This window comes from Vipera berus (assembly GCF_964194415.1).
Source record: "Vipera berus genome assembly, chromosome: 2".
Classification (NCBI taxonomy): domain Eukaryota; kingdom Metazoa; phylum Chordata; class Lepidosauria; order Squamata; family Viperidae; genus Vipera; species Vipera berus.
Genome location: NC_138203.1, coordinates 254,354,761 through 254,382,062, shown reverse-complemented (window position 1 = coordinate 254,382,062; position 27,302 = coordinate 254,354,761). Strand labels below are relative to the sequence as shown.

General features: G+C 39.8%; 1 protein-coding gene across 1 annotated transcript; it reads left to right on the top strand.

The window, feature by feature from the left end:
- The first annotated feature begins 1,819 nt into the window (after positions 1–1,819).
- On the top strand, positions 1,820–25,584 carry KBTBD8 (kelch repeat and BTB domain containing 8). Its single transcript, XM_081317744.1, has 4 exons — positions 1,820–1,987; positions 9,216–9,426; positions 12,509–13,623; positions 20,835–25,584. Exons 1-4 carry the CDS (start codon positions 1,972–1,974, stop codon positions 21,296–21,298), a joined length of 1,806 nt encoding a protein of 601 aa, XP_081173870.1. The 5' UTR covers positions 1,820–1,971; the 3' UTR covers positions 21,299–25,584.
- The last annotated feature ends 1,718 nt before the right edge of the window (positions 25,585–27,302 follow it).

Sequence of the window (27,302 nt, the reverse complement as noted above, 5' to 3'; positions counted from 1 at the left end):
ATGCTTGCTCCTGTGGAGGAAAGCCATGGCAAATCTAGGTAAAGGTAAAGGTAAAGGTTCCCCCACACATGCGTGCTAGTCGTTTCCGACTCTAGGGGCCGGTGCTCATCTCCGTTTCAAAGCCGAAGAGCCAGCGCTTGTCCGAGGACGTCTCCGTGGTCATGTGGCCGGCATGACTAGACGCCAAAGGCACACAGAACGCTGTTACCTTCCCGCCGTAGTGGTCCCTATTTTTCTACTTGCATTTTTACGTGCTTTCGAACTGCTAGGTTGGCAGAAGCTGGGACGAGTAACAGGCGCTCACTCTGCTACGCGGCACTCGGGATTCGACCGGCCAAACTGCCGATCTTCTGATCAACAAGCTCAGCGTCCTAACCCACTGAGCCACCGCGTCCCTGGCAAATCTAGACAGCACACTAAAAAGCAGAGACATCACCCTGCCAACAAAAGTGCGTATAGTCAAGGCTATGGTTTTCCCAGTTGCAATGTATGGCAGTGAAAGTTGGACCATAAGAAAGGCTGAGCACCAAAGAATTGAGGCCTTTGAACTATGGTGCTGGAGAAGACTCCTGCGAGTCCTTTGGACTGCAAGGCGATCAAACCGATCAACCCTGACTGCTCTTTAGAAGGCCAGATCCTGAAGTTGAAACTCAAATCCTTTCGCCACCTAATGAGAAGGAAGGACTCACTGGAGAAGAGCCTAATGCTGGGAAAGATTGAGGGCAAGAGAAGAAGGGGACGACAGAGAATGAGGTGGCTGGATGGAGTCACTGAAGCAGTAGGCATGAGCTTAAATGGACTCCAGAAAATGGTAGAGGACAGGAAGGCCTGGAGTAACGTTGTCCATGGGGTCGCAATGGGTCGGACACAACTTCACAACTAACAAGTATTTATGAGATACCCATTTGTGTCAATGAATGGCCAATGAATGGTATAGTGCAGGGGTCTCCAACCTTGATAATTTTTAAGAGTTGTGGATTTCAGCTCCCAGCATTCACTATCCCAGCATGACTGGTTAAGGAATTCTAGAAGTTGAAGTCCACGGTTCTTAAAATTGTCAGGTATGGAGACACACACACACACACACACACCATCATCTACTGGTTAAGGCAGTTGGCTGCCATCCAGTAATAACCCATTATCTAAGTCTGAGTACTATGGAGGGCACAGTGGAACCATTGGCTAGCCCAACCCATCCCCTGTTTCCAAAAAAACCTCTTTAGTTTACTCTGGGTCTGGTCCATGTACCTCCTGGGTGAGCCCCCCTCACCCACTCCACCCACCCTCCCTTATTTGTGGAAGACAACCTGGTGCTTCTCATTAGGCAGCTAGCAGGGCCAGAGACAAAGAAGAGACAACAGCACGTCCCAGACCTCGTGTCCTCTTCCCTTTCCTCTTGAGGCAGACATCTCTCTCTCTCTCTCTCTCTCTCTCTCTCTCTCTCTCTCTCTCTCTCTCTCTCTCTCTCCCTCTCCCTCCCCCTCCCCCTCCCCCTCCCCCTCCCTCTCCCTCTCCCTCCCTCTCTCTCTCTCTCTCTCTCTCTCCCCCACCCCGTCCTCCCCCGTCCTAAGAACTGTGCTAAATGGAGATTTCAGCAGCAGAGAGAAATCAGAGCCACGCGAAACAAGAGCATCCATTGACAGACATAAGCTTGCCCTGAAAGGACCACAACACCCAGGGTGCAATTCGCGGGACGTTTGACATCTGGACCTCGGAGGGGAGAGGGAGGGGCTAAAGGAAAAACTACAATTCCCAGCAAACCTCGCACGGAGCCTCTCGCCAATCCCGGCTCGCTGGCGCTGTGGGGCGTTCTTCGGCGAGCCGACAGAAAGGCTCAGTGGCGGCGGCGGCGGCGGCGGCAGCGGCGTTGGCAGCGTTTTCTGCGGCTGACGGAGGTGGAAAGGCGGGAGCCGCGGCTGTCTCCTCCGGTAGCGGCAGACTCTCTGAGGCCCGCCTTCCCCTCCCTGCAGTATGGCTGCCACAGGAGGTGGGCACGGCGGTCTGGAGCCTCCCCAGGCGGTTGGGGAAGGGGGCGGTGAGGGGCTTTCGAGGCCTGGCCGGATGGGGCCTCGGGAGGAAGAGAGCCGGGCGGATCTGCCTCTGGTGGGAACCTGAGCGAGACTCTTTGTGGGGTGTCCCAAAGCTGGGGAGAGGTGGCTAGAGGGAGGGAGGGAGGTCGGGTGCTTTGCTCTTTTTCTTTCAAGCTCATGTTAATGATACTTATTTATTTATTTATTTTATTACATTTATATACCGCCCTTTCCCGAAGGACTCAGGGCGGTTTACAGGGTGATTAAAAAACCAAGATACAAAAGTTAAAAACAAATTTTAAAAAAATTATATTTGTCCCTACATAAATAAAACCCCAGTTAAAATAAGATTAATCCTCAGCCTGGGCCAGAGAGCTCGAAGAGCCAGGTCTTAAACCCCCCCTTAATATAGAGGCGTGAAAGGTGGTCGCCGTTGGCTTTTATCAGAATACTTCCGTGGGTGGGTGGGGGACGTTTTAGGTGAGCGTAAACCGCTGCTGTCATCCAGAGAAAGAAATGCTATACAGATCGAGGTTCCTTCAAAAGTTAACCCGGCCTTTCTTTGCAGACTTTCATAGCCAGCGACTCTCCAATGAGGACTAGAAACCCCTATCTCCGAGGAAGTCTGCTGGGAGTCTGTTTTGCCTAGCACTTGGTCCTGGGCAGGCACTCAAGAAGGAGGGTGCCTTCCCTTTTTTTTTTTATTCCAGTGAGCACCTGCTTTGTTAAATTTGGGTAGAGGACAAAAACTGCAGTTGGGAGAACCTGTCGCCAACATGGCTGATGGTGAAGGTTGCCAAGAAGTTGTAGTTCAGTAACAGGGCAAGCCACAGGTTCCTCTCCCTAGATCAGGGGTAGGCAACCTCGGCTCTTTTATGACTCATGGACTTCAACTCCCAGAATTCCTGAGCCAGCTTGGCTGGCTCAGGAATTCTGGGAGTTGAAGTCCATGAGTCATAAAAGAGCCAAGGTTGCCTACCCCTGCCCTAGATGAAAGCACAGTAATTTTAAAAGAGAAAGCCTTTATTTTGGAATGGCATGTCGTCAGAGATAAGAAAGTTAAATACCAATTTAGAAGCCATGTTCTCTGGTGGGAGTTTCAAAGAGGATTAGATCATGTTTGAAACCAGGAAGTTAATGAGAGATCCAGGCCATCGCTACACTCCTTTTTATCTCACAATTTGCAAATGGTAGGGAAGTTAAGAGAGAAGTTGGATTTTGTTCTGAAGACACATGGGGGAATAAAAAAGACTGGAGATTTGTGGCCCTGTGCCTCCTGTTCTACCCCACACTCTGTAACTCCATCCTGCCCCCTTAATCCCAGACCTCCCTGTGTATCACCATCAGTGTGTAAAATTATACATTTGATAGATTGCCTAGGAAATCTATAGAATGCCAAAAATGAGACGTCAGAATATGAAAAGCTTAATATTTTGCACATTTCTTACAAAAATTACAGTCACCAGGAATTGAGCTTCACCTGAGAGTGTCTTGCCTTTATGTATATTATTACCAGAATGTATGTTCTAAATTAAAAAGCAGCAGAACCTGATTTGTAAAATACTCAAGCACATCATCTGTCTTCTTTTGGAATAATGGCTTCTTTATTTTTTTTACCACCAAAACAGGTTTTATATTGAAATACTGCTTGATTGCATTTTGCCAGATGTTCTGAAATATATCTAAGCTTGGTGTTCTTTCTGGTGATGTGCTAAGGGCTGATGTATTATTTTGTTATTATTTTATCTGTGTTGCATATTCAAGGCTAACAAATGAAAAGCCAAAGTCATAAAATTCACACTAAAATTAATTAACCATTTATCAGTTGGCAAAAATATTTTCTAAATTCTCCCAAATGAAAGTATTCCATGTTCTCTGAGTAATGCAAGATAAAGCCCTCTTGACTCACATAAGGCCTTAAAAGTTAATACCAATTGTTTTAAATAATGCCAAGAAATATTTGATAGCCTGTACAGTTCTTTCCATATAGGTATATGATCCCTTGCATGTTACAGCCTAGTTGCTGCATTGTTTGGAACATTTTCCTGGGATAGGCCTTTATAGAGCACACTGCATGAATAATGCTTACCGTATTTTACCAGTTCACATCATACATGATTCTTGTTAAAACTACTCCTGCAAGTTGACTAATAGATGAGGATAGATGAGGATCAACAGCACACCCAGAATGATAGCTTACTTCTTTTAGGAGGAGTACAGCCTTTTCTTATTTTAAAAAACTGAATATGTGGATCCAATTGGATATGTGGATTTGAGCATTTTTTTGGAACACCAAGAGCAGTGACTTGGTTTTAAAGATGGGACGGAAGACAGAAGTTTTAAGTCCTTCTTTTGACATAAGTGAATTCTTCTATCCATCTTCAATAAAGGAATGATAATCATTGTCAAATACAACATCTTGGTATTTTGTAAGTTCTTACTGGGTGACTTTCAGCAATCTTGTTGTGTTCCATGCAAACAGAATAGGTTCTCCTTCATATCTATGTATCAGCCATTTCTGAGATGCCCTTTAGGGTTAAGAGCACATTGTCAAAGAACAGAAAATGTATGATCTGTAGTTCATACATTATGTATAGTCAGGTTGATGTTGACTTTTAGCAACCACAGAAACTGGCTTTCTCCAGGATAATCTGTTCCAAATCTGACCCTCCAAGTCTGCCAACAGTGTACCCATCATCTAAGTCCATCCACCTTGTCGATGGTTATTTTTATTTTCTTCCCCTTTTCTCAGATACAGACTTTTCAGGAAAGCTAGGCCTTTACATGAAGTGTCCCAAATAAGGTGGTTTGAGCTGGTCATTTGTGTCTCAAGTGAGAACTCTGGATTAATTTTGTTCTGTGACCTATTTGTTTGAATTTAGGGGGAGAGGACAGCCATCCATTCTTGGGAGTCTTCAACACTTTTTATTCCACTTCCTCCAACTTTCATGCCCATAAAGTGTCACAGAAAAAAAATAATCATTGCACAATTTTGATTTTTGTAGGTGTAGACACGACTTTTACAAGGTCTTCATCGCTACTTTGTATTTGTACTTTGTGGCATATTTCTGAAGTGCTGGTTCTTTTACTGTTGATAATTGATCCCCAAAAGCTGAATGTATCTATGGAGATTCTCAGTCATCCAGGTCATGGTTGTCCCAAAGGTGCTTTTTCAGGAGACAAATGGACTTTCTTGTTTTTTCTTTGAAGACATTTTGCTTCTTATCCAGGAAGCTTCTTCAGCTCTGACTGGAGGGTGGGGAATGGAAGGATATAAATCCATCTATTCCCCACCATCCAGTCAGAGCTGAAGAAGCTTCTTGAATGAGAAGCAAAATGTCTTCAAAGAAAAACAAGAAAGTCCAGTTGCCTCCTAAAAAAATACCTTTGTGACTATCACTTCAGTATTTTCACAAGCATTGATAAAGAAAATTTGGATGGAAATATTTATTTGAAAAAAAAACATTTAAAATTGAAGTATAGAAAATAAAGGGAATCCTGCAGGATTAGACCAAGCGACCATCTAATTAGCCTGCAATTTCCACCAAGCATTTCTCTTGAGAACCTATTGAGCAAGACAAGAAAGTATCAGTAAATCAATATATAAGGACATTTTGAGGGTGTCATTAAGGAGTCTGGGGGTTTTAGTGATGAATTTTCTCTGTAGTTGCCTCCAAACTCTGAAACATGTATTTCGGAGTATAGTGTCACTGTCCTCTTGGCCTTTAGGAGGGCAGTTAAGAACCTATTACTTCACAAAATATTTGGGTGCTAATGGTGTCGTGATTACTGTTCATTAGTTTTGCATTTTTATTTGAATTTTCATGTTATTTATCTGTTATATACCTTATACTTTCTATGTTATTTTGGTTATTATTTAACCCTGTTTCCTAAGAATGTTTTGTGTCTTAGGAAATAGCGGTATGTAAAATTTATTATAAACAAATATAGATTAGATAATTGTTAGCCCCTAATACTAAGTTACCCATGAGAATCATCATTTTATTTGTTTTTAATTGTCTCAAGTCATTATAATGTGGAACTGTGTATTGTTGATTTTAAAAAGTCACTTGGAAATCCTTTCACCCTGAGTAATAGATGAGCGAATAGAGAAAGATCACAGTATTCTGAAAGAATTTCAATAAAGCTAAGCCATCCAATAAATCTTCAGGAAGATGACTTCCTTATCAAATTCTTGTTTCTAGGTACTTTTTGAATGTTCTTCATTTTACATTAAGTCAAAGGGAGATTTATTTATTTATCTCCCAACATCAGTATGCTACTTCCTCTTCCAATTAGTCTTGACTCTATTGAAACTTAGTACTTTGATTACTGAGGATTCATATGGCATGTTGATTATTTCAGTAAAAACAAAGTACTATAAATATAGAAACACTGGTCCTATTAATAGGTTTATAGTAATAAATCCTGGGTATACACCCCCTTTCATTTTCTGAGAGCAATCAGATAATAATTGTAGAATTAGACCCTAAATAGCATTTCAGTGAGATAATAACAGAATGTTCTTTCCTTTGGCTAATTCCTAGAATAAGCCCTCTTTGAGGAAAATGGGTGGTCCAAAAATGAGAAATATAAATAAAGTCCTATTGTCAAACCAGGTGGAGTGCTTTCTACAGTCAGCTTCACTGAAGAAGATTTGGGATTGAGTTGTTACCACTAGCTCTAAAACCTTATTGGAAAAAAAGACTGGAAAAAGTACACTTGCTATCTGTGATGTGGGATTTAATGGTGATTTCTTTAGCAAGTGTTTTACAACACTATTCTAGAAAATAATGTAACCCTCTTTCAATTACTGTAAGTATTAACTATATTTGTTATCTAATTCAGGGGTTCCCAACCGGGGTGCGAGACACTATTCCAGGGGACGCGAAAACTTGGGTTTTCAAAATTATAGTGTATATGCATAACTTGTTGCCATTATTTCAAACTTTTGTAAGAGATGTGAGAATATATTAGAAGCGTTCTAGGGTTGTGGGGTATAGAAAAGGTTGGGAGCCACTGATCTAATTAGTTAAGACTTCCTCTGGTAGCTCTTGTCAGCCAGAATTAACCAAACAAACAATACTTTATCATTCTTCCATGGGGGCAGAAGAAAATAAAATATTCCCCTCACATACACTCCTGTATAATTACAGAAATAGTTGCTTTAAAGACATACTCAGGTCTCAGAGCTGAAGTCTAAAGTTGAAACAGATTGAAATTTTATTAAGAAAAGATTTTGACATTTACTGCTATACCTCATTTTTTACTAGTTTTCTCAGACACATCCTACTGTTTCAAGCCTAAAAGTTGTAGCATCAATAAGAAACTCTTCTAATAAAATAGGTGAACTTATTGCATCCTTTGACAGTGTGACAAAATTAATGGACCAGCAAAATGCTGTGGATATGATTTACTTGGCATTTGAGTAAGGCATTTGATAAAGTAGACCACAACCTACACTTGATAAGATAGAAAAATGTGGGTTAGACAGCATCATCAGATGGATTCATAATTGCCTGACCATCTGAGCTCAAGGTGTAGTCATTAATGGAACTGCATCTACATGCAGGGAAGTATGCAGGGGGGCACCTCAAAGCTTTGTCTTAGGCCCAGTACTCTTCAATATCTTCATAAATGATTTAGACGAGAAGATAGAAGAATTCATCAAGCTGGCAAGAATAGCCAACACTCCAGAAGATGAACTCAAGATACAGAAGAATCTTGACAGACTTGAACACTGGGCCTTATCTAACAAAATAAAATTCAGTGATGAGAAAAGTAAGGTTCTACATTTAGGCAAAAAAATGCAAATGCATGGGTACAGAAGAGGTGGTACCTGGACCACCAGTAGTAACTAGAGGGATCTTGGAGTCCTACTGGTAAAATGTTAAAGGTAAAAGTTTCCCTGTCTAGTTGTGTCCATCTCGTGGTGCTCATCTCCATTTCTTGGCCAAGGAAGCCAGCGTTGTCCACTCTTTTCTGTGGTCGTATGGTCAGCATGGCTATATGCCAAAGGTACATGGAACACTGTTACCTTCCCACCGAAATGGTACCAGTTAATCTACTTGAATTTCCATGCTTTCAAATTGCTAGGTGGACAGGGGTCCTCGTGGACAATCACTTAAATATGAGCCAGCAGTGTGCTGCAGCTGCCAAAAAATCCAGCACAGTCCTAGGCTGCATTAACAGAGGGATAGAATCAAGATCATATGAAGTATTATTACCACTTTATAACATCTCGATAAGACCACACTTGGAATATTTCATCCAGTTTTGGTCGCCACAAAAAAAAAAGATGTTGAGACTCTTAACAGCAGCAAAGATGATTAGGGGACTGGAGGCTAAAACATATAAATAACGGTTGCTGGAATTGGATATGTGTAGTTTAATGAAAACAAGGACTAAGAGTGACATGATAGCAGTGCTCCAGTATCTAAGGATTTGCCATGAAGAGGAAGTCAACCTATTTTCCAAAGCACCTGAGCTCAGGACAAGAACAATGGATGGAAACTAATCAAGGAGACAAATCAATCCAGAACTAAGGAAAATTTCCTGACAGAACATTTAATCAGTGGAACAACTTGTCTCCAGAGGTTGTAGATGTTCCAACACGAGGTTTTTAAGAAGGGATTGGACACCATTTGTCTGAACTGGTATTAAGGTTTCCTGCTTGAACAGGCAGAGGTTTGGACTAGAAGACCTTCAAGGTCCCTTTCAATTCAGTTAGCCTATTACTCTGCTATGGGAAAGTTGCAAGTCAAAACATAACACATAAGAGCAAAAGAATAAAAAGTAGAAAAAAATATAATCTGAAATAATTGGATATCAAAATAATAATGTAACTGTCCTCAAATATAATAGTTCTTGTTTTTTCTTGTTTGCAGAATGATAAAAATAAGGTTTCCCAAGTTGATACATATCCTAGCATTGTATTGAGGGTTTTGGTATTTTTTTTTCCAAAATTCAGAAATTTGAATTGCGTAGAGAATTTTTTTAAAACAAATATTTAGGGTGTGAGGTGTTATTTGGCAAAGTTTGGGAAGGTATCTCTACTTTTGTCGGTGTACAGAATATTTTCCAGCATTCACATCTAATGAAATACGGTTCACGTCTTGAACCATGGGAATGGATCATAATATGTGCCATTTTTTCTCAAGTTCATTTATTTCAATTTTTCACCAGAACAAAGCAAATTTACCCAAACATTGTATGGAACTCCTTCTTCAAGCATAGCCATTGGTGGGATGGATCCCTCTCATGCTTGTAGCATTCTCCAACAGCTCAAAATGATGTACGATGAAGGACAACTGACAGATATTGTGGTAGAAGTGGATCATGGGAAAACATTTTCCTGTCATCGAAATGTCCTTGCTGCAATCAGTCCTTACTTTAGGTATATAATATTTTATTTTTAGTGTATTATTTGTATTGTACGTAAAGTATTTTTGTTTTGGTATGTATATGTGTGTTTGTGAGAGAGAGAACGGGCAACAGATTAATTCATTTGAATAGTCTCTGATCTAACATATACTAGCATTCTTTTATTTACAACATTAATGTAGGAATTAAAGCTGTTAAGAGTAGTTTGGCTATCATTAACTGCTTCATTTCTTGACTGCTGAATTTTCAGGGTCTATAATTATTTCTCCAAACTTATTTTCAAGGCATCTCAGATATTTCTAAAAATTTGTGACAACTTGCAGAAGTTGGACCACATGTATTTTAAATGTGCTTTTCACGTGTTTTATAGCATGACAGAATTTTGTATAATGAGTCAAATCACTGTTCCCCTTTCCCAGCTTAGAAAGTTGTTAGAAATGACAATTGATTGTTTAAAACTCAAATACAACAGAATAGATAAGCAAAGAATAGCATTTAATGAGTTCACGTTTCCTAATGCAGCCACAGGAAACAGTTTTTGCGATTAATGTGAACCTCTTGCCATATAGTTGGTTACTGAGTTGAAAGTGTCTTTTCTTTAGATCTGATCCAGTACATTAATCAGATCTGTGGGACTTCTAGTTATGCCTTTGGCATCACCACTACTTTGGCACTTGCAGGCACCTTCTCTGGAAAAGGCCAGGAATAGCAAAAGCTAATGTGAATTATGCCTCCTTTGCGAAAGAGAAAAGAAAGGGGTAAGCCAAAGCTGAGCTCACGCTGGCAGGCACTTGGAGCTGGGAAGGTGCAAATGCAAGCTTCTGTTCTAAAAGAATGGTTGGACACCTACAAATATATTTGGAAATATAAGCATGTGGAACTGGCTCACTCCAATAGAATTGGTCTACTCTACACCACCTGTGCTAGTGGAAGGGGCACGTCCCCGAGCCACAGCATAATAAGCAGCACTGGAGCTTTGCGGGGGGAGGGGAGGGAATAATTGTTGGGGGGGGAGGAAGAGGAAGCCAGTCCCTTACCTGGGAAGAACCGAGGCAGGGGGTTGGGAGGGACCAAGACTGGAATGGCTTGTATGGGATGGGTCTTCAGTTAATGACCGGTGGAATTTGGTTAATGACAGCAGTAGGTAGTTTTGGGACTGCCTTCACTACACGATGCAGTTACGTGATGTCACGCTTGATGACCACATAACTTAGCAACAGAAATTCTTATCCGAATTAATGTTCTCTCCGTTAAGGGGAGAGATGAAGAATTCCATTTCTGAGGAGTCCTTTCTTGCTGCTCCCTGGTCTTGCCTGTTTTCTTGCGGACGTTTCATTCCCCAGGCTAGGTAACATCATCAGTCCGATAATGTTAACCTAGTTTGGGGAATGAAATGTCTGCACGAAAACAAGCAAGTCTTGGGAGCATCAAGGACGCCTCATATCAACTCTGAGCTACAAACATTTTCCTTTATTACATTTCTATACTAACTGCAGATATGCATCAAATGCAGTGTAAGAATAATAAAATCCACAAAGCAATCGAAACAGTTGCCACAAGTAATGCCACAGCACATATTGGTGTGTCAGATGCCTGGGTGATTTTCTTGTGAATGGATGCCCTTTTGGGTTGATGCCCCCCCCCAAATTCTTCTAAAGCAAGATAAACTATCTCACATAGTTTATCTTACCAAAGCACCTGAAGGCAGAACAAGAAGAAATGGATGAAAACTAAACAAGCAGATGACCAACCTTAGAACTAAGGAGAAATTTCCTGACAGCGAGAACAATTAAATAGTGGGAAAACCTGCCACCAAAACTGTGGGTGGTCCAACACTGGAGGTTTTTAAGAAGAAACTGGACAGCCATTTGTCTGAATTGGTATAGGACCTCCAAGGTCCCTTCTAACTCTTTTGTTCTGTTAAATAATGGGGATTTTTAAAAATGTGAATCATCCATGATAGCATATTTTTGCAAGGAATATTAATATACAGTAGATGTAATATGTTTCCATAATTTAATCCCACATACTTCTGAGTTCACAGCAATAGGAAGTCTATACTGGAATAGGCTTTTCACACTTGTATTTATTGGGCAATGTTGAGCTGCAGGGTTTAGTGGCAGCCAATTTCTTCTGAAGGTGCCCGCCACAGTAACTAGAAAAATACCAGGAAATCTGCTGTCAGACTATGGTTACTAAACCCCAAAACCCAACACTGCCCATTTTGGAGTCACTTCAAAAAAGAAAAAAAATGCTTGAATAGTTGCTTTTAAATAATATAAATTATTCCGTATTATACCTCAAAACTTCTCCCAACCTGTTAAAACTACGGCAGGGCTGTCAAACTGTTGGCCCGCGGGCTGGATGCATCATAGCAAAACTGCGCCCACTCCATTACCGGCAGTGGCAAAAAAGTTGTGAAACGTCACATGTCACCTGACGTTGAGAGTTTGACACCCCTGAACTATGGTGTTTGTTTACTTCAACACCTGTATTATCCTATACATATCTCGTTAGAAGCCTCTTTAGAGTTCAGCGGGACTTATGTTGGTAAATCTTTCTAGGGTTGTGGCTTAATTCTTCAGGGTTAAATTCGAGTATTCTGCACAACTTTCACCAAGCCAGATCTGTGCTTTGTGGTATAGATAAGCCAGTTGCTAATAACAACTCTTCAGGTAATCATGATGTAACTATTTTGAAGTTTTGTTTCCATTGTATCCAAAATGTAAGAAAACTCTTGAATTTATTGCCGTGGGAGCGGCAAACATTTTAGTCTGGATTGTTGGGAACAGGTACATAGACAATCCAGACAGTGTAGGCAGTTCTCTCTTAGGCATTTTGATGATCCATGTTGCAATCCTTATTTTGAGCAGTAGTATGCATATAAGCAAGTGTTCTGTAACTCCCAACTAATAAAAAGGTGTTAAAAATCTAATGGTAAGATCTTAACAAAGTCAGGATTCTGCTGACTGATTTAAACTCTTAATGTGCTTTGCAAAGAAAAAATAAGTCTGAGTATTAATAGCAAAGTTGAAATGATGGTTGATACATTAATTGTAGTTTTTATTAATTGTGTGCATATCCTCATTTTATAGATCTATGTTCACTAGTGGCCTTACTGAGAGTACCCAGAAAGAGGTTCGGATTGTTGGTGTTGAAGCAGAATCCATGCATTTAGTACTGAACTACGCATATACCTCCAAAATAACATTGACAGAGGCCAACGTCCAAGCTTTGTTCACTGCAGCTAGTATCTTCCAGATCCCTTCCATTCAGGATCAGTGTGCTAAATACATGATCAGTCACTTGGACCCACAGAACTCCATTGGGGTGTTTATTTTTGCTGATCACTATGGACACCAGGAATTGAAAATCAGATCGCAAGATTACATTCGTAAAAAGTTCCTGAGTGTCACCAAAGAACAAGAGTTTCTCCACTTGAGGAAAGACCAACTTGTCAGCATATTGGACAGCAATGACTTAAACGTTGATAAAGAAGAGCATGTCTACGAAAGCATTATAAGATGGTTTGAGCATGAGCCTACTAAAAGAGAAGACCACCTGCCAGAAATTTTTGCCAAATGCATTCGTATGCCCCTACTGGATGAAGCATTCGTAGAGAACATTCCTCCCATGTTTGCACAGGCTATAGCCCAAAACAGTGTACAGAAAGGACAAAATGGTGCCAATGGCTATACCCAGAGGCTTGGAATGACTGCTTCAGAAATGATCATCTGCTTTGATGCTGCCCACAAACACTCAGGAAAGAAACAAACAGTGCCTTGTTTAGACTCCATTACAGGGAGAGTTTTCAAACTATGCAAACCGCCTAACGATTTAAGAGAAGTTGGGATTCTTGTCTCACCTGACAATGACATTTATATTGCTGGAGGATACAGACCAAGCAGCAGTGAGGTTTCCATAGACCACCGAGCAGAAAGTGATTTTTGGATGTACGATCACTCTGGCAATAAATGGATCCCTAAAGCTCCGCTGCTTCGTGCCCGGATAGGTTGCAAACTGGTTCATTGCTGTGGTAAACTGTACGCAATAGGTGGCCGAGTCTATGAAGGAGATGGGCGCAACTCCCTGAAATCTGTGGAATGTTATGATGGTCGAGAGAACTGCTGGACAGCTGTCTGTCCGATGCCTGTAGCAATGGAGTTTCATAATGCTGTGGAATATAAAGACAGTATCTATGTTTTACAGGGTAAGATGCTTTGTGTGGGGATATGGTCAGATTTGAAGTTAGCACTGACAATTGAAGTATTGGAAGAAGGGAGTAATTTGTGGCTGGTAGTTTCCCTTCTAATTGTACCATAGAGGATGGATGATCCTGTTCATATCCTACAGTACATTATGCTATAGTGCATATCACTATAATTATGCTATAGTGCATATCACTTATACGTGATAATTTTGCATGCTGTTGAGATGTTCTGATATCACCTACAATAGGAATTATTTACACTCTGTAGACAATAGGGACAGCCACTGACAAGTATAATTGAATGCTCTTTAAAGGTATTACTTTAAATTACTTTTAAGTACTACTTTAGAAAGTGTTATTCCATCATTCATCCTATTTTTTTCTTTCCAAATTTCCTAATGTTTGGACAAGTGTTTCTCAACCTTAGCAACTTTAAGAGGTCTTTTAGGCAATTTTCAGAATTCCCCAACCAGCAGAGTTTGGGCCATGGTTTGGATTATTGAAGGTCAGATATTCTTAGTCATTGGCAATAAAAAGAGAGGGGAGTGAGAAAAAAGCTCACACATTTTCAGGATTCTGATACAAAGAGACAATTGTATTAATCCCATTCCCCACACACCTACATATAGATAGCACCTATTTGCATAGGAAGAAAGCTCCTATTTGGCACCAGTTAATATTTCCTTCAGTTGTGAATAGCAGTCAGGACTGAATTCCAATAGAACTATAGTGAAGATGGGAGATAAATGTCCTCATCCTCGTACCATATTCCTAGTTGAGTTTGTCCAACAGTCTTCAGTTAGTTTTTTGTTTAAAAAATGTGCTTGAAAGCTGGCATATTTGGTTTGCAAACACTTTCACATGATCATTTGAATCTAAAGACATCTTAGAAGCCTGCTTCTACTGGACTCCTATTCTACTCACACGGTCATTACCATTAATTAAAGTGTGGGAAACATTCTAAAGTATTGCTTTAAACCACTTGATTTGTATCTTAAAAGACACGATATAAAAATCGCAGTTGTTGTGATAATATCAGTACTCAGCTTTCATGAAGCCAGTAAACCAAAGGAGATAAAGGTTTATTTCTACAGCTGAACTATTATTTTGTTCTCTGTTATTTGTACCAAGCTTTTTAATGCTGTTTGCACAATAAATGGAAAGGTTTCTAGTGAATGCTTTCTGATTCATCCTCCCCAAATTACTAACCTCCAGATGTGTTGAATAGGTGATAGTTGGCTTGGGTACATGTGCCAACTTTTCTGTAGAAGTATAAAAATGATACACTTAAAGCTGAGGTTTACTGAATAATATGGGTTCTGGATTAGCAGTTGCATGTCTGGAACCAATATATTCTCTCTAGAGAAGTGAATATTTATTATGTTTGGTTAAATGTTAGCAGAACAGACTATACGAGATTTAATGTGATGTAAGGTAAATATAGAATACAATAAAGTTGAAGGTTCCTGTGAATATGCATAAGTATCTTAATTATTTTTTCTAAAATAATATGACTTGATACAGATGTGAAATGCATTGATGTTATACAAGGTATCTTAGAGTGGTTTTTAAGTATACAGCTTACACTAATTTTAAAACTAAATTTTAGAAGGATCTATAGACAGGATTATGTAAGGGCTCTGCACTTCATTACTTTATGTTTTCAGTGGGGAGCTACTTGTTTTTAATAAAACTGGTGGATGTTTCCAATGGATTGGAATTTTAAAAGTTTATGGATATAATATTTATTTTGGTGAGCTGTGGTAGCGCAGTGGTTAGAATGCAGTACTGCAGGAGTTCAATTCTGATCGACTCAAGATTGATTTGGCCTTGCATCCTTCCAAAGTCAGTAAAATGAGGACCCAGATGGTTGGGGGAAATATGCTGATGTTGTAAACCGCTCCGAGAGTTGTAAAGCGTTATGAAGCAGTATATTAAGTCTAAGCGCTATTGCTATTTGTTAACATTTTAATGAACAATATGTAGATAATTTATAAACCAAATTTTATGAAACTGCTGCTACTCTTTCTCCTCACTTTACTGACCAGTTTTGGGTGTTAAAGCACGGATCTTATAGCGAGTTCAATAGAATTCAGGTTAGCATTTAAACTTTCCCGTAGCGGGGAAGAAATCTTGCTTGTCTGTCATCAATGCGTTCACGTTGCCCCCAGCAGGGCTTTTTCATTTTATGACCAGGCTACACACATTTTGTCCTTAGAAAGGTTTGACTGACCATGCAGTAGCCAATTGTGATAGATTTGTCAGGCATTTAGAGAAAAGAACTGAACATACAATTATATGAAAAAGAAAGTACACCCTCTTTGAGCTATATGGTTTTAAGTATCGGGACATAGTAAAAATCATCTGGTCCTTAGCAGTTTTGAAAAATAGGTATGTACAACTTCAAATGAACAACAACACATGACACCATGTCTTTTTTTTTTTTACAAAAAGAAAGCAAAAACAGAAAAGCCATGTGTGGAAAACTAAGTACACCTTATGATTCAATAGCCTGTAGAACCTTTGGCTGCAATAACTGGTAATCTTTTTCTGTATGACTTTATCAGTCTGTCACATCGCCGTAGAGGAATTTTGGCTCTTCTTTACAACATTGTTTCAGTTCATTGAGATTTGTGGGCATATGTTTATGCAGACCTCTCTTATGGTTCCCCCACAGCATTTCAATCCAGTTGAGGTCTGGACTTTGACTGGAACATTGCAACCCCTTAATTCGTTTCTTTTTCAGCCATTCTGTTGTAGATTTGCTGGTGTGCTTGGGATCATTGTCCTGTTGCATGAACCAATGTCTGCCCAGCTTTAGCTGCCAGACAGATGACCTCATATTTGACTCTGGAATACTTTGATATACAGAGGAGTTCATGGCTGACTCAATGATTGCAAGATGCCCAGGTTCTGTGTCTGCAAAACGAGCCCAAATTATCGCCCCTCCACCACCGTGCTTGATGGTTAGTATGAGACGTTTGTGCTGATATGCTGTGTTTGGTTTTTGCCAAATGTGGCATTGTGCATTATAACCAGACATTTCCTTTGGTCTTGTCTGTACAAAGGAGAGTGTTCCAGAAGTCTGGTGATGTGGTCAGATACAATTTCGCAAATCTATACTGTGCTGCCATGTTCTTTTTAGAGAGAAGAGGTTTTCTCCTGGCAACCCTTCCAAACAAACCATACTTGTTACACTGTCACGAACCTCAACATTTAACATAGAATCCGAGATGTAACTCTTGCATTTTTATTTTTATTTTTTTGCAATTTTTCTGAGCATTGCACAGTCTACCTTGGGGTGAATTTTCTGGGAGGTCCACTCCTGGGAAAATTGGCAGCTATCTTGAATGTTTTCCACTGTAGAACGATGGACTTTACATTGTTTGGAAATGGCCTTATAACCCTTCCCAGATTGATGGTCAGCAACGGTTCCTTTTCTAAGATCATTGCTGACGTCTTTCTTATTTGGCATTGTGTTAACAGGCACCAGAATGCTAGAAATGCCTAAAACTTCGGCTTTTATACAGGAAGTATAAAACTTCGGCTTTTATACAAGTAGTCCCACTTGCTGATGATCAAATGATCAAGGGCCCCACTTGATAGTAGCACCTGGCTGCTCCTTAGCCTTTCATACTTATGGAAGCAGTAAGGGCATACTTAGTTTTTCACACACGGCTTCTCCATTTTTGCTTTCTTTTTGTAAAATACCGTATATACTTGAGTATAAGCCGACTCGAGTATAAGCCGAGACCCCCAATTTCACCCCCAAAAACTGGGAAAAGTTGTTGACTCGAGTATAAGCCGATCCGCCGTTCTGCAAGCCTCCGCCGCCGGCGGAGGCTGGATCCGCACTCTGCAAGCCTCTGCCGCCAGCAGAGGCTCGATCCGCCATTTTGCAAGCCTGAATACACAGGAATACCCTGTGTGGCCGCGGCTCTCGGGGAAGCCCTGGCTGTCCGCTTCCTCGCTCCACGCTGCCATTCGGGGCCCGCGCGTTCCCCGGGCAAATCGCGGCGCCCAGCAGGCGAGGAAACATGCCTGCTCCAGTCGCCCCCCCTTCCCTCAGGAGACGCGAAGCAAGTGACCGCCCGGAGCTTACCGAGGACTTGCGCGCGGCCGAGGCTTCGGTGCTTCCAGGATCGTGCGCACCTCTCCCAAGCCGCCGCCGTCCGGAGACCTGCCGAAGTTTGGGGAGGTTTGGGGAGGTGCGCGCGCACCTCCCCAAACCTCCCCAAACGTCGGCAGGTCTCCGGACCTCCGCGCCCTGCCTGCCTGCTTCTTTCCGCTGTGGAAAGAAGCAGGCAGGCAGGGCGCGGAGGAACGGAGACCTGCCGACGTTTGGGGAGGTTTGGGGGCGCCCAAACCTCCCCAAACCTCCCCAAATTTCGGCAGGTCTCCGGACGGCGGTGGCTTGGGAGAGGTTCGCGCGATCCCGGAAGCACCAAAGCCTCGGCCGCGCACAAGTCCTCGGTAAGTTTTTTTGTTGACTGGAGTATAAGCCGAAGTGGAATTTTTCAGCCCAAAAAGTGGGCTGAAAAATTCGGCTTATACTCAAGTATATACGGTAAATAATGACATGGTGTAATATGTCATGTGCTGTTGTTCATCTGAGGTTGTCTTTTCCTACTTTTAAGACCAGATGATTTTTTTTTACTACATCCCGATAGGTAAAATGATAGAACTCAAAAGAAGATACACTTTCTTTTGCACTTGACTGTATCTGCTTTAAATTTGTTGCCACCATTCCTGGGAGTTTTTGGGACCACATCTGCTAGGGATTGTAACATCAGTTTCTTTACTGCAGCCAGATACTTATAGGGATAGGCTAACTACCTACTTATTCAATATGACGGCTAAGTTCCAGGAGGAAAGGTATGATTGCACGTCTCCAGGGAGGAATCACTGCCTTTCAACCTGAGGTTTGGATAACTGCCCTGAAACTTTGAGAGTGTACAGTAGTGGCCAAAATTGTGGAAACCTTTTGGGAAAAGTGTAGTGTATTTTTGAGGTTTGATGGCTAATAACACCACTGGTTTTTTTTGGAGTAGTACCATAAAATTATATATCAGTGGAAAAATAATTTAATCAAAAATGTAATGCAACAAACTTTGTTCAATTATCTGTACTGTATTTTATGAAACGTTATAGCCAAATAACCAGAAAAAGGAAGCACAACTTGCTTAGGTTGGTATCAGGTAGCTTTCCTTCATCTGATTGTAGCCAATGAACATGAGTGTATAGAGAGCCAATCAGGCGTCATCGTGTTTGGCAATGAGCCAATCAGATCACAGTAGGATTCAGTTATTGATGTCATGTATTGAAGCTGAGAGGAAGACATTTGTCAGTGTGTTATGTGATTGCTATCAAGTTGGTTGGGGTTTTTTTGTGTTGTTTCATCTAGTGTGCTTGTAAAACGTAATTAAATTAAAGTAATGGTGCAAGGACTTGACTGGTTGCCCAGAAAGCGATGTAAAATAGTATTATTAAGTGAACAAGGCTACAGTTATAAAGAAATTAGAAGAAAAATTGGTGGAAACTTAACCAAAGGTGGCATTTCTACTGTACACTTTTCCCAAAAGGTTTCCACAATTTTGGCCACTACTGTCAACAAACCATCCAGTTGCAAATATTCTGTTCCTGGACAAGTTGCTGAAAAGGATGGCTAGTCAGCTACATTTCTCTGATCCATTTCAAGTCATCTTCAGGCCTGAATAACATAACAAAATCTTTGGTTGCCCTGATTTTAGAAGAGAGACATGGGAAATGTTACTGTGTTGACTCTCTTGAATTGCTCAACATCTGGTTAAGGCATATCACTGAAGTGGCTCAGTGGGTTTCAAATTGAAGGTACTTTGTCAACATTCCTACATGTACGACGTGTAGGACTATCACCAGAGAATAGCTGTTTGACTCCTCTTTAATGCATATAACTGTGAGAGATGACATTCAGCTCTGGCTTTTTCCCCCCACATGGATCAGAAGAGGTTGAACTGGTGCTTGAGTGTTGCCTGCAGCCATGATGAGGAATAACAAACTGCAACTGAACATAGATACATGGAAGTACTGAAATAATCCTCAGACCCAGAAATGGGAAGTTGGTCAGTACTGTATGAGGTAGTGCAACCTGAAAGAATTGGTATACAGGTTGCCTTTCATTCCAGTTTGTCATTAGAGACATAGGTAACCTTAATAACAAGAAGGGCTGATGCTTAGCTTCAGCTAATACATCAGCTACAATATTACTTGAACACAGATAGCCTATTTTTAGTGGTCCGTGCCTTAACAACTATATGATTGGTTATTATTGCAATGCAGTTGTCATGTGGAGATGTTGAGGAACGCTGTAACTGGTACAGAGAACAGATATAGTTAAAGAAAGGGTCCATATCACAAGTTCACAAATGCACTGCACTGGTTTCCTGTAAGCTGCAATTCCAGTTTTGCCTAGTTAATTAACTCAGTTAATTAAAATATTGTCTCCCTCTGTACCATCAAACTCATGTATAAAAATCAGCTGAGAGACTCTACTTGTGGACCCACTGGTGAGTTTGGCTCACAATTGGTAGCCAAAAATAAGGCCTTCGTAGTGACCATGGCCCAGTTATGAACGCCCTCTTAAGAGATGTTAAGCTGCCTACACGCACACACACACCCCTTCAAAAAATAAAATAGTTTGCCTTCTAGTGAGTGAATGTATTAGAATTGGCTTTGCCCACAATTTCAGGGATGTCTATAATATTCTTAAAATTACAGATGTGGTTTACAATCTTGTAAGTTTAGAGCAGGGGTCTTCAAACTTGGCTCTTTTATGACTTGTGGACTTCAACTCCCAGAATTCCTCAGCCAGCATGCCTGGCTGAGGAATTCTGGGAGTTGAAGTCCACAAGTCATAAAAGGGCCAAGTTTGAAGACCCCTGGTTTAGAGGCTTCTGAGTTACAAGATTTGGTAGTATACAAAGTTAATAAGTAAGTTAAGTAAATATTTTCTGGGATTGCATATTGTTTTGCAGAAATATTTTAGGACAACTCTTAATGTTCTGTATGATGCACCAATATCTGATAGCTCATTAGAAATTATTCTTAATATATTGTTGGGTCAGTTGCTTTGAGAAAAGTTGAAGTCTTAATCCATTGCTTTGGAGGTTGCTTAATAGTGTCTTTAAGGCAAGCTCTTTACATTTTAGTTTCCCTTCCTTTCTGTCCCTTAGGAGAATTCTTCCTCTGCTATGATCCTCGAAAAGATTATTGGGGTTTCTTAACTCCGATGACTGTGCCTAGGATCCAGGGTTTGGCAGCTGTCTACAATAACTCTATCTACTACATTGCTGGAACCTGTGGAAACCATCAACGTATGTTTACTGTAGAGGCTTATGACATTGAATTGAACAAGTGGACTAGAAAGAAAGATTTCCCATGTGATCAGTCCATTAATCCATATATTAAACTTGTTGTCTTGAAAAATAAACTTCATTTGTTTGTTCGTGCTACTCAAGTCACAGTTGAAGAACACGTCTTCAGAACCAGCAGGAAAAATTCTCTTTATCAGTATGATGAAGCTAATGACCAGTGGCAGAAAGTGTACGAAACTCCAGATAAGCTTTGGGATCTTGGACGTCATTTTGAATGTGTTGTTGCTAAACTGTATCCACAGTGTCTTCAGAAAGTTATTTGACTCCTCTCCCCTCTCCTTTTCATTGGTAAAAGGCCTTAGTGACTTTGGTGTTCCATTGCTGTCAGAAACATCTGTTTTTAAGAAAAAAAAATCATTCCTGTCAGTATTTAATGTGAGCTGAACACACACCCATAATTACACGCACATACAGTGGGAATGGGTGCTCTTTAAAGGTTGCAGTGGGGAGAGGGAATAGTTTCAGTTTTTAGTGGATGTTTTCTTGTAGATTATGGAATGGGTTACAAAGTGCAATTATCAACATTTTCTCATTTGATCATACTCTAGAATGACAGTTTGACTAAAAGAAAGAGTAGATGGATTGGGTAACTATGCACTATAACGAGAATATGAATATGAATAGGAAAGGTGAAGAGATCAAGCTTGAAGTGATTTCTTGTTTAAAATACGGGTAAAATCTGAGGCAATATCGATGGGTTGCAATTTTCAATTTGGTAAATAAATAAATAAAAAATACCCAGCCCTCTTCCATTTATTGAAATGGTACTGAAATATTTTAAGTTTACGCACTCTGGTAAGTTGTGAAAGTTTAGGCAAATAATGTATTTCAATGAGTCCCTAAATGAAGAAAAGGTGACATAATCTCTACATAGTACAAAACTCACAAGATCTCTCTGCAAATTTGAATGTATAATTACTATTTATGTGCAGTTGTTTACAGATTCAAAGTAAGATTATTGTGAATATGGGAAGTTTGGATTTTTCTTTAACCAAGTGCATTGTAACATTTCCTTTGGCAGAAATAACAGATTTGCAAGTATTTTCTTTTGTCAGCTAGAAGTGTTTGTATTCTTGCTTTTGGATTCCCCCCCCCCATTTTTCACTGCAGATTTCCTCTGGCTTGATATTTTTTTAAAAAAAACAAAACTGAATCTGAACAACTGCACATAAATAGTGTGCATTCAAATCTGCAGAGAGAAATTATTGCGGCTTTTGTATCATATAAAGATTATGCCACCTTCTCCTCACGGCTTCATTGAAACCCTACAGTTTGTTCAGGATTGTCTAAAATCTGAGATGCAGCTTGAAAGAAATAGATTTAAAGTCACAGGAGAATACAAGTTCCCATTTGAGAGAGAGAGCTGCCCTTCTTCAGATGGCTACACTGCTGCTGCTTCTGTAGATTTAATTTTAAATTTAGTGGGGGTCCTTAATCTTCCATTAGTATTAGGAGAGCTATTTCTGCCAATTAAATGTAGATGTTCAAAAGCAGCTGAATATGTTAGTCACTTCATAAAGGGCTCAAACCCAATGGTGCTAGTACAATTTTCATATTTGTAAGTCCAAAATAGGTCAAATGGAGCTACTATGCAAGCAAGTTGGTAGTAATTAATGTCTTGAGTCTTAAACACACTTGCTGCTTTATGCATGGACACCTATTTTATTTAAATACCTTATATGTTGCTGGTTCCTATATAAATATAGATAGTCTTAATGGCCTTTTGGAAATACTTGCATCTTTAAAAGTTAACCACTAAAGGCACTTTGTTTTGTCCACCCTCCTTTTAATTTTTGGCAGTGTAGCTTAAAACTGTTCTACGTAGTTGACCATAAACTTCCAGATAAATGTATTGGAATGCATTGGTATAGGGCAGGGGAAGGGAACCTCGGCTCTTTTATGACTCATGGACTTCAACTCCCAGAATTCCTGAGTCAGCATAGCTCAGTTTGGAAACCTCTCCCTTTTCCCTTAGCATGGCTGCCTCAGGAATTCTGGGAATTGAAGTCCATGAGTCATAAAAGAGCTGAGGTTGCCTACCCCTGGTATAGGGTAGCTCTTGGGAGTATGTAATATTGGGCCTTCTTGTAACAGTACAGCAAACTAATGTATTTATTGTTTCCACTATTGTTAACTTGGCATGAAGTTGGTGAGTTGTTACTCAAAAATATATCCCTACCTTCCACTTCAGCAGTGTCAAAGCACGTCTGGCTCCATTTGTTTCTGGAGTAATGTGAAAGTTTGCACTACTGAGCTTCCTTTGTGGTCCTAGAATAATTATTTTTGGGAATCTACCATAAAAAAAACCATGTGGAATTGAAAAATAGAGTCCAAAACTTTTTTTTATATTATATTTCTACTTTCATATTTGAAATAACTTAGAATGTTTGCTTTTATTTGTTTTGCATCCCTAGGTAGTATTGAGGCATCTGAGAATGCATTTGCTAACTGGCAATTCTTAGAGTAACGTTGATCCTCAAGAAAGAAGCATACTTGACTTTCATCTTGGTTCAGTTTAAGGCTTGTTTTAAATGATAAATTGTCCTTTCTCTAAGGTGGGTCACTCCTTTTGACCCTAGTCAGATCAATCAACCTTTAGTTAAGAGAGGAAATTTAAATCCACAGCTTGATAAATACAGTTCACACTCCCCGGTGGATAAATACTATCTCACTTGATTTTGTACCTTTTAAGTCTTGCACAATATTATATGTAGAAAACATGACTGTGAAACTAAATGGACAATAAAGCCTCATTCTGTTACATACCTCATTTTCCAGAGATTCAGCAGGCAGCTTTTTCTTTGGGCTTTTTCATATACCACGTTGGAGGTACATTAGTCTAGATATTAATGTCTCTGTGTGTGTGTGTGTGTGTGTTTCTTGCATTATTATTAAGAGACAAGGAATACATGCTAGATGGCTGTAGTTGGTACATTACTTAGCGTTATGAAAGGCGATAACTTCATTTTTTAATTCTTGCCTCAGTAGTGCTCAGGTTGGGAAACTCCAGTAATGCAAAACTACATAATCTCTACAGTGTCTACTCTTGACCCCTGTTTTTCTTTGCCGCCAACTAGAGATAGGAATTGGTGCTACATAGTATATATGGTTGGCTCTATATAGCTTGCATTCAGGACTATAAGGCTGAATAGTTTACCCTTATAATTTGAAAGTAATAATGGAGAATGATTCAAGAGTAGCAAATGCTCTTTGGATTGCTATAGGATTAATTTCCAAGCTGACTTAAGTGTGTTCAAGCTACAGTTCAATATAGTAGGGCACTAACCTGCTACTTTAGAGATGAGTTTAGGTTTTTTTCTACATGAATAATTAAGGCTTTGATGTCTTAAGTGTGTAGTTGCCAAAACTGAATTTTTAAATGTTATGGTTTCTTTGACATTTGTATAAAGCCGGTTAGTTTTTCATATATTTAATTGTTTTTATTATTTACTTGGCTGTATTTGTGCTGTTGTAAGCCTCTTAGCTGCAAACTTTCTGAAGCACCCTCCCCTTAATGTTGCATTACTTTTTGCAAAAAAAAAAAGTGTTACGTCATTTTCAAAAACCTTACAAAACACATTGCTGCTTGTTGACAATCTTCTGTATTATTTATTTAGAAGTGTCAATTGGACTTGAAATTTAAGAACTTAGCTTGTTAGCAAATGAAGTTGTCATGTGATGAATAGAAATAGAATATGCTGTGGTTAATTCTGCAGTAGGTTTGCTCTTAATTTTTGTTGTTTTTTTTAATCTGCACTAAATAAAAATCTTTGTCTAACCATTCAGAGGGGGAAGGGAAAAGAGGAGAGGCTGTGGACTACAGTACTTGAGAGTTAAATCTTGAAATTTTTACCAGGGGGGTGAAATACCATGAGTCTTATGCATGAATAATTATTTAAGCAGTAATATTAACTGAGGAATTTAGTTGTTTACATGCTTTAAATTATCCAATAGGAATTTTCCTGTGTAAACCTGTTTTTTGAGTGATCTAATTCCGAAAGAACCCTACGTAGTGTGAGACCAGATGGACATAAGTCCCCATAATTGTGCTGAGCAGTTCAGAGTTGCATTCGATATTTCTACCTATATTCTTGTTGGGTTGTTTTTTTTTATTTAGCTTATTTTTCTGGTGCATCATTCCTCCAGTTTAACATGCTTTTTAAAAACAAACACGGAAAACATTGTCCGTTTCTAATTCCACAATTAAAGGCGAAAATCCACCAAGCACATTTGTGGCATATTTATCACAACCTTGCACTTGCCCCACAGATATGGAGCGAGGCTGTGCAGCTGGTTGTTTGCCAACCTGCCGAGCCAGTTCTCCTCTGTATGTTGTATATGCGGTTTGTATAATATCAGAAAGTTCCCAAATCTGTTTAGAAATGGTATCAGATGTTCAGCGCTCAGGTATGTTAGTAAAGCAGTACTGTAGTCCTCTGAGGGCAAGCAAATGTGTGGATTTTTAGACATTTTGCCATAATTGCACAATTTTGCAATTTTATGTAATGTCATGTTAATTTTCTTATAATAAACCTGTTGTTCAAATGCAGTTGTTTCCAGTAGCTTTATTGCTCTTGCTTGCTTTTCTCTTAGGTTTATAGAACGTCTGCATTGGCTAAGGTCTGAGGACCAAGCCCCCTAAGATCGGTCTCCTACAACTACTAGCGACCCATCTGCCTCCCTTTTCTTCAGTTTTCAGACTCTGAAGAACATTTTAAATGTTTTCGAAAACACTCCTCAGTTCAGTTACGGATTGTTCAAAGTGATGTTCTGAGGGGAAATGGTGGGCTAGAGTTGGATTCATATGACTTGGCCCATATCATCAAATGTCAAATGATGCTTTTTCTAGATTCTTCTCTTTCCCACCTTGGAAAGTTGTCAAGGTCCCGACTGATGAACCCAACCAAGCAAACACTTCTGAGACATTCCAATCTCTTTATTTTTTATTTTTTATTTTTTTATTGAAAAGTTTTACAGTACATTTTATTTTTAACAAAGCAAAACAAAACCCCTCCCAACCCCCTCCCCTCTTCCCAACCCTCCCCAACACCTCCCTCCCTCCCCCTCCCCGACTTCCCAGAGCTAAATACAAGGTATAAAAATACAAACAATCATAGTCTACCATATGCAAACAACAATAAACTATTAAATCTATCACACTTTAACTCTTATAAAATAACTACAAGCAATATAAATATCACATCAATACTTATTCAAATGCTAAGTGAAACGTTTTAGTCCCATATTTATTCTGGATATAATCAATCCATTTTTTCCACTCCACAGTATATCTATTGCGAATGGTCTTTCAAGTACGCTGAAATCTTTGCCATTTCCGCCAGGTTGGAAACTTTTAAAGTCCATTCTTCTATAGTCGGCAGTTCTTCCTTCTTCCAATATTGCCCTACTAAAAGTCTTGCTGCCGTAATTAAATTCAACATCAACTTAGTGTCCACAACAGTAGTGTCAGTAATAATGCCCAGTAAAAACAATTGCGGACAAAACTTTATCCTTTTCTTAAATATCTTTTGCATATTCCACCAAATTTTAATCCAAAATGCTTTAAACTTTTTACAGGTCCACCATATATGAAAATACGTTGCATCTTCACCACCACACCTCCAACATTTAGGCTGGCAGTTCGGATACATACTTGCTAGTTTTTTAGGATCTAAATGCCACCTATAAAACATTTTATAAAAGTTCTCTCTTAAATTTTGAGCTTGCGTAAATTTTACATTTCTCACCCAAATCTTTTCCCAAGTATCCATTCCAATCTCTTTATTAAGTACATCATTTCAGCACATATGAAAGCAAAACCAGCTCTAGCAAACCCCAGCCCAAACCCCTGTAGTAAAGAATAGAGTTTCTCCTCCCATTTAGGAATAGGTCACATTACCCAATTAGGTGCAATCGTCCTTGATTCTCACGGTCTGCCTTCTTTATCTTTGTAGCCTGCATTCCAATTCCCCATCCTCCCCACAAGTTTTTTGGCAAGCTAAGAAGCAATAATTGTTGCACCAGCAAAGTGAGCTTCAAGCTTGACCATTGTAATATGCAAATGTGCTCATGGTTTCTCAGGGGAATTGTTGATTTCACTGTTCCCAATGTTGACCATCTTCTCTGCTGTAAATCACCCTGTTGCAAAATGTTCTTCCTCAACCCAGGATTAACTTCTGAGGAAAAGCTGTGAGTATTACAGCAAACAAACTTGTTGCCCTCCTATCCTTTGGAAGAACTAGTGCCTAGGATTTACAAAGCCGAAAT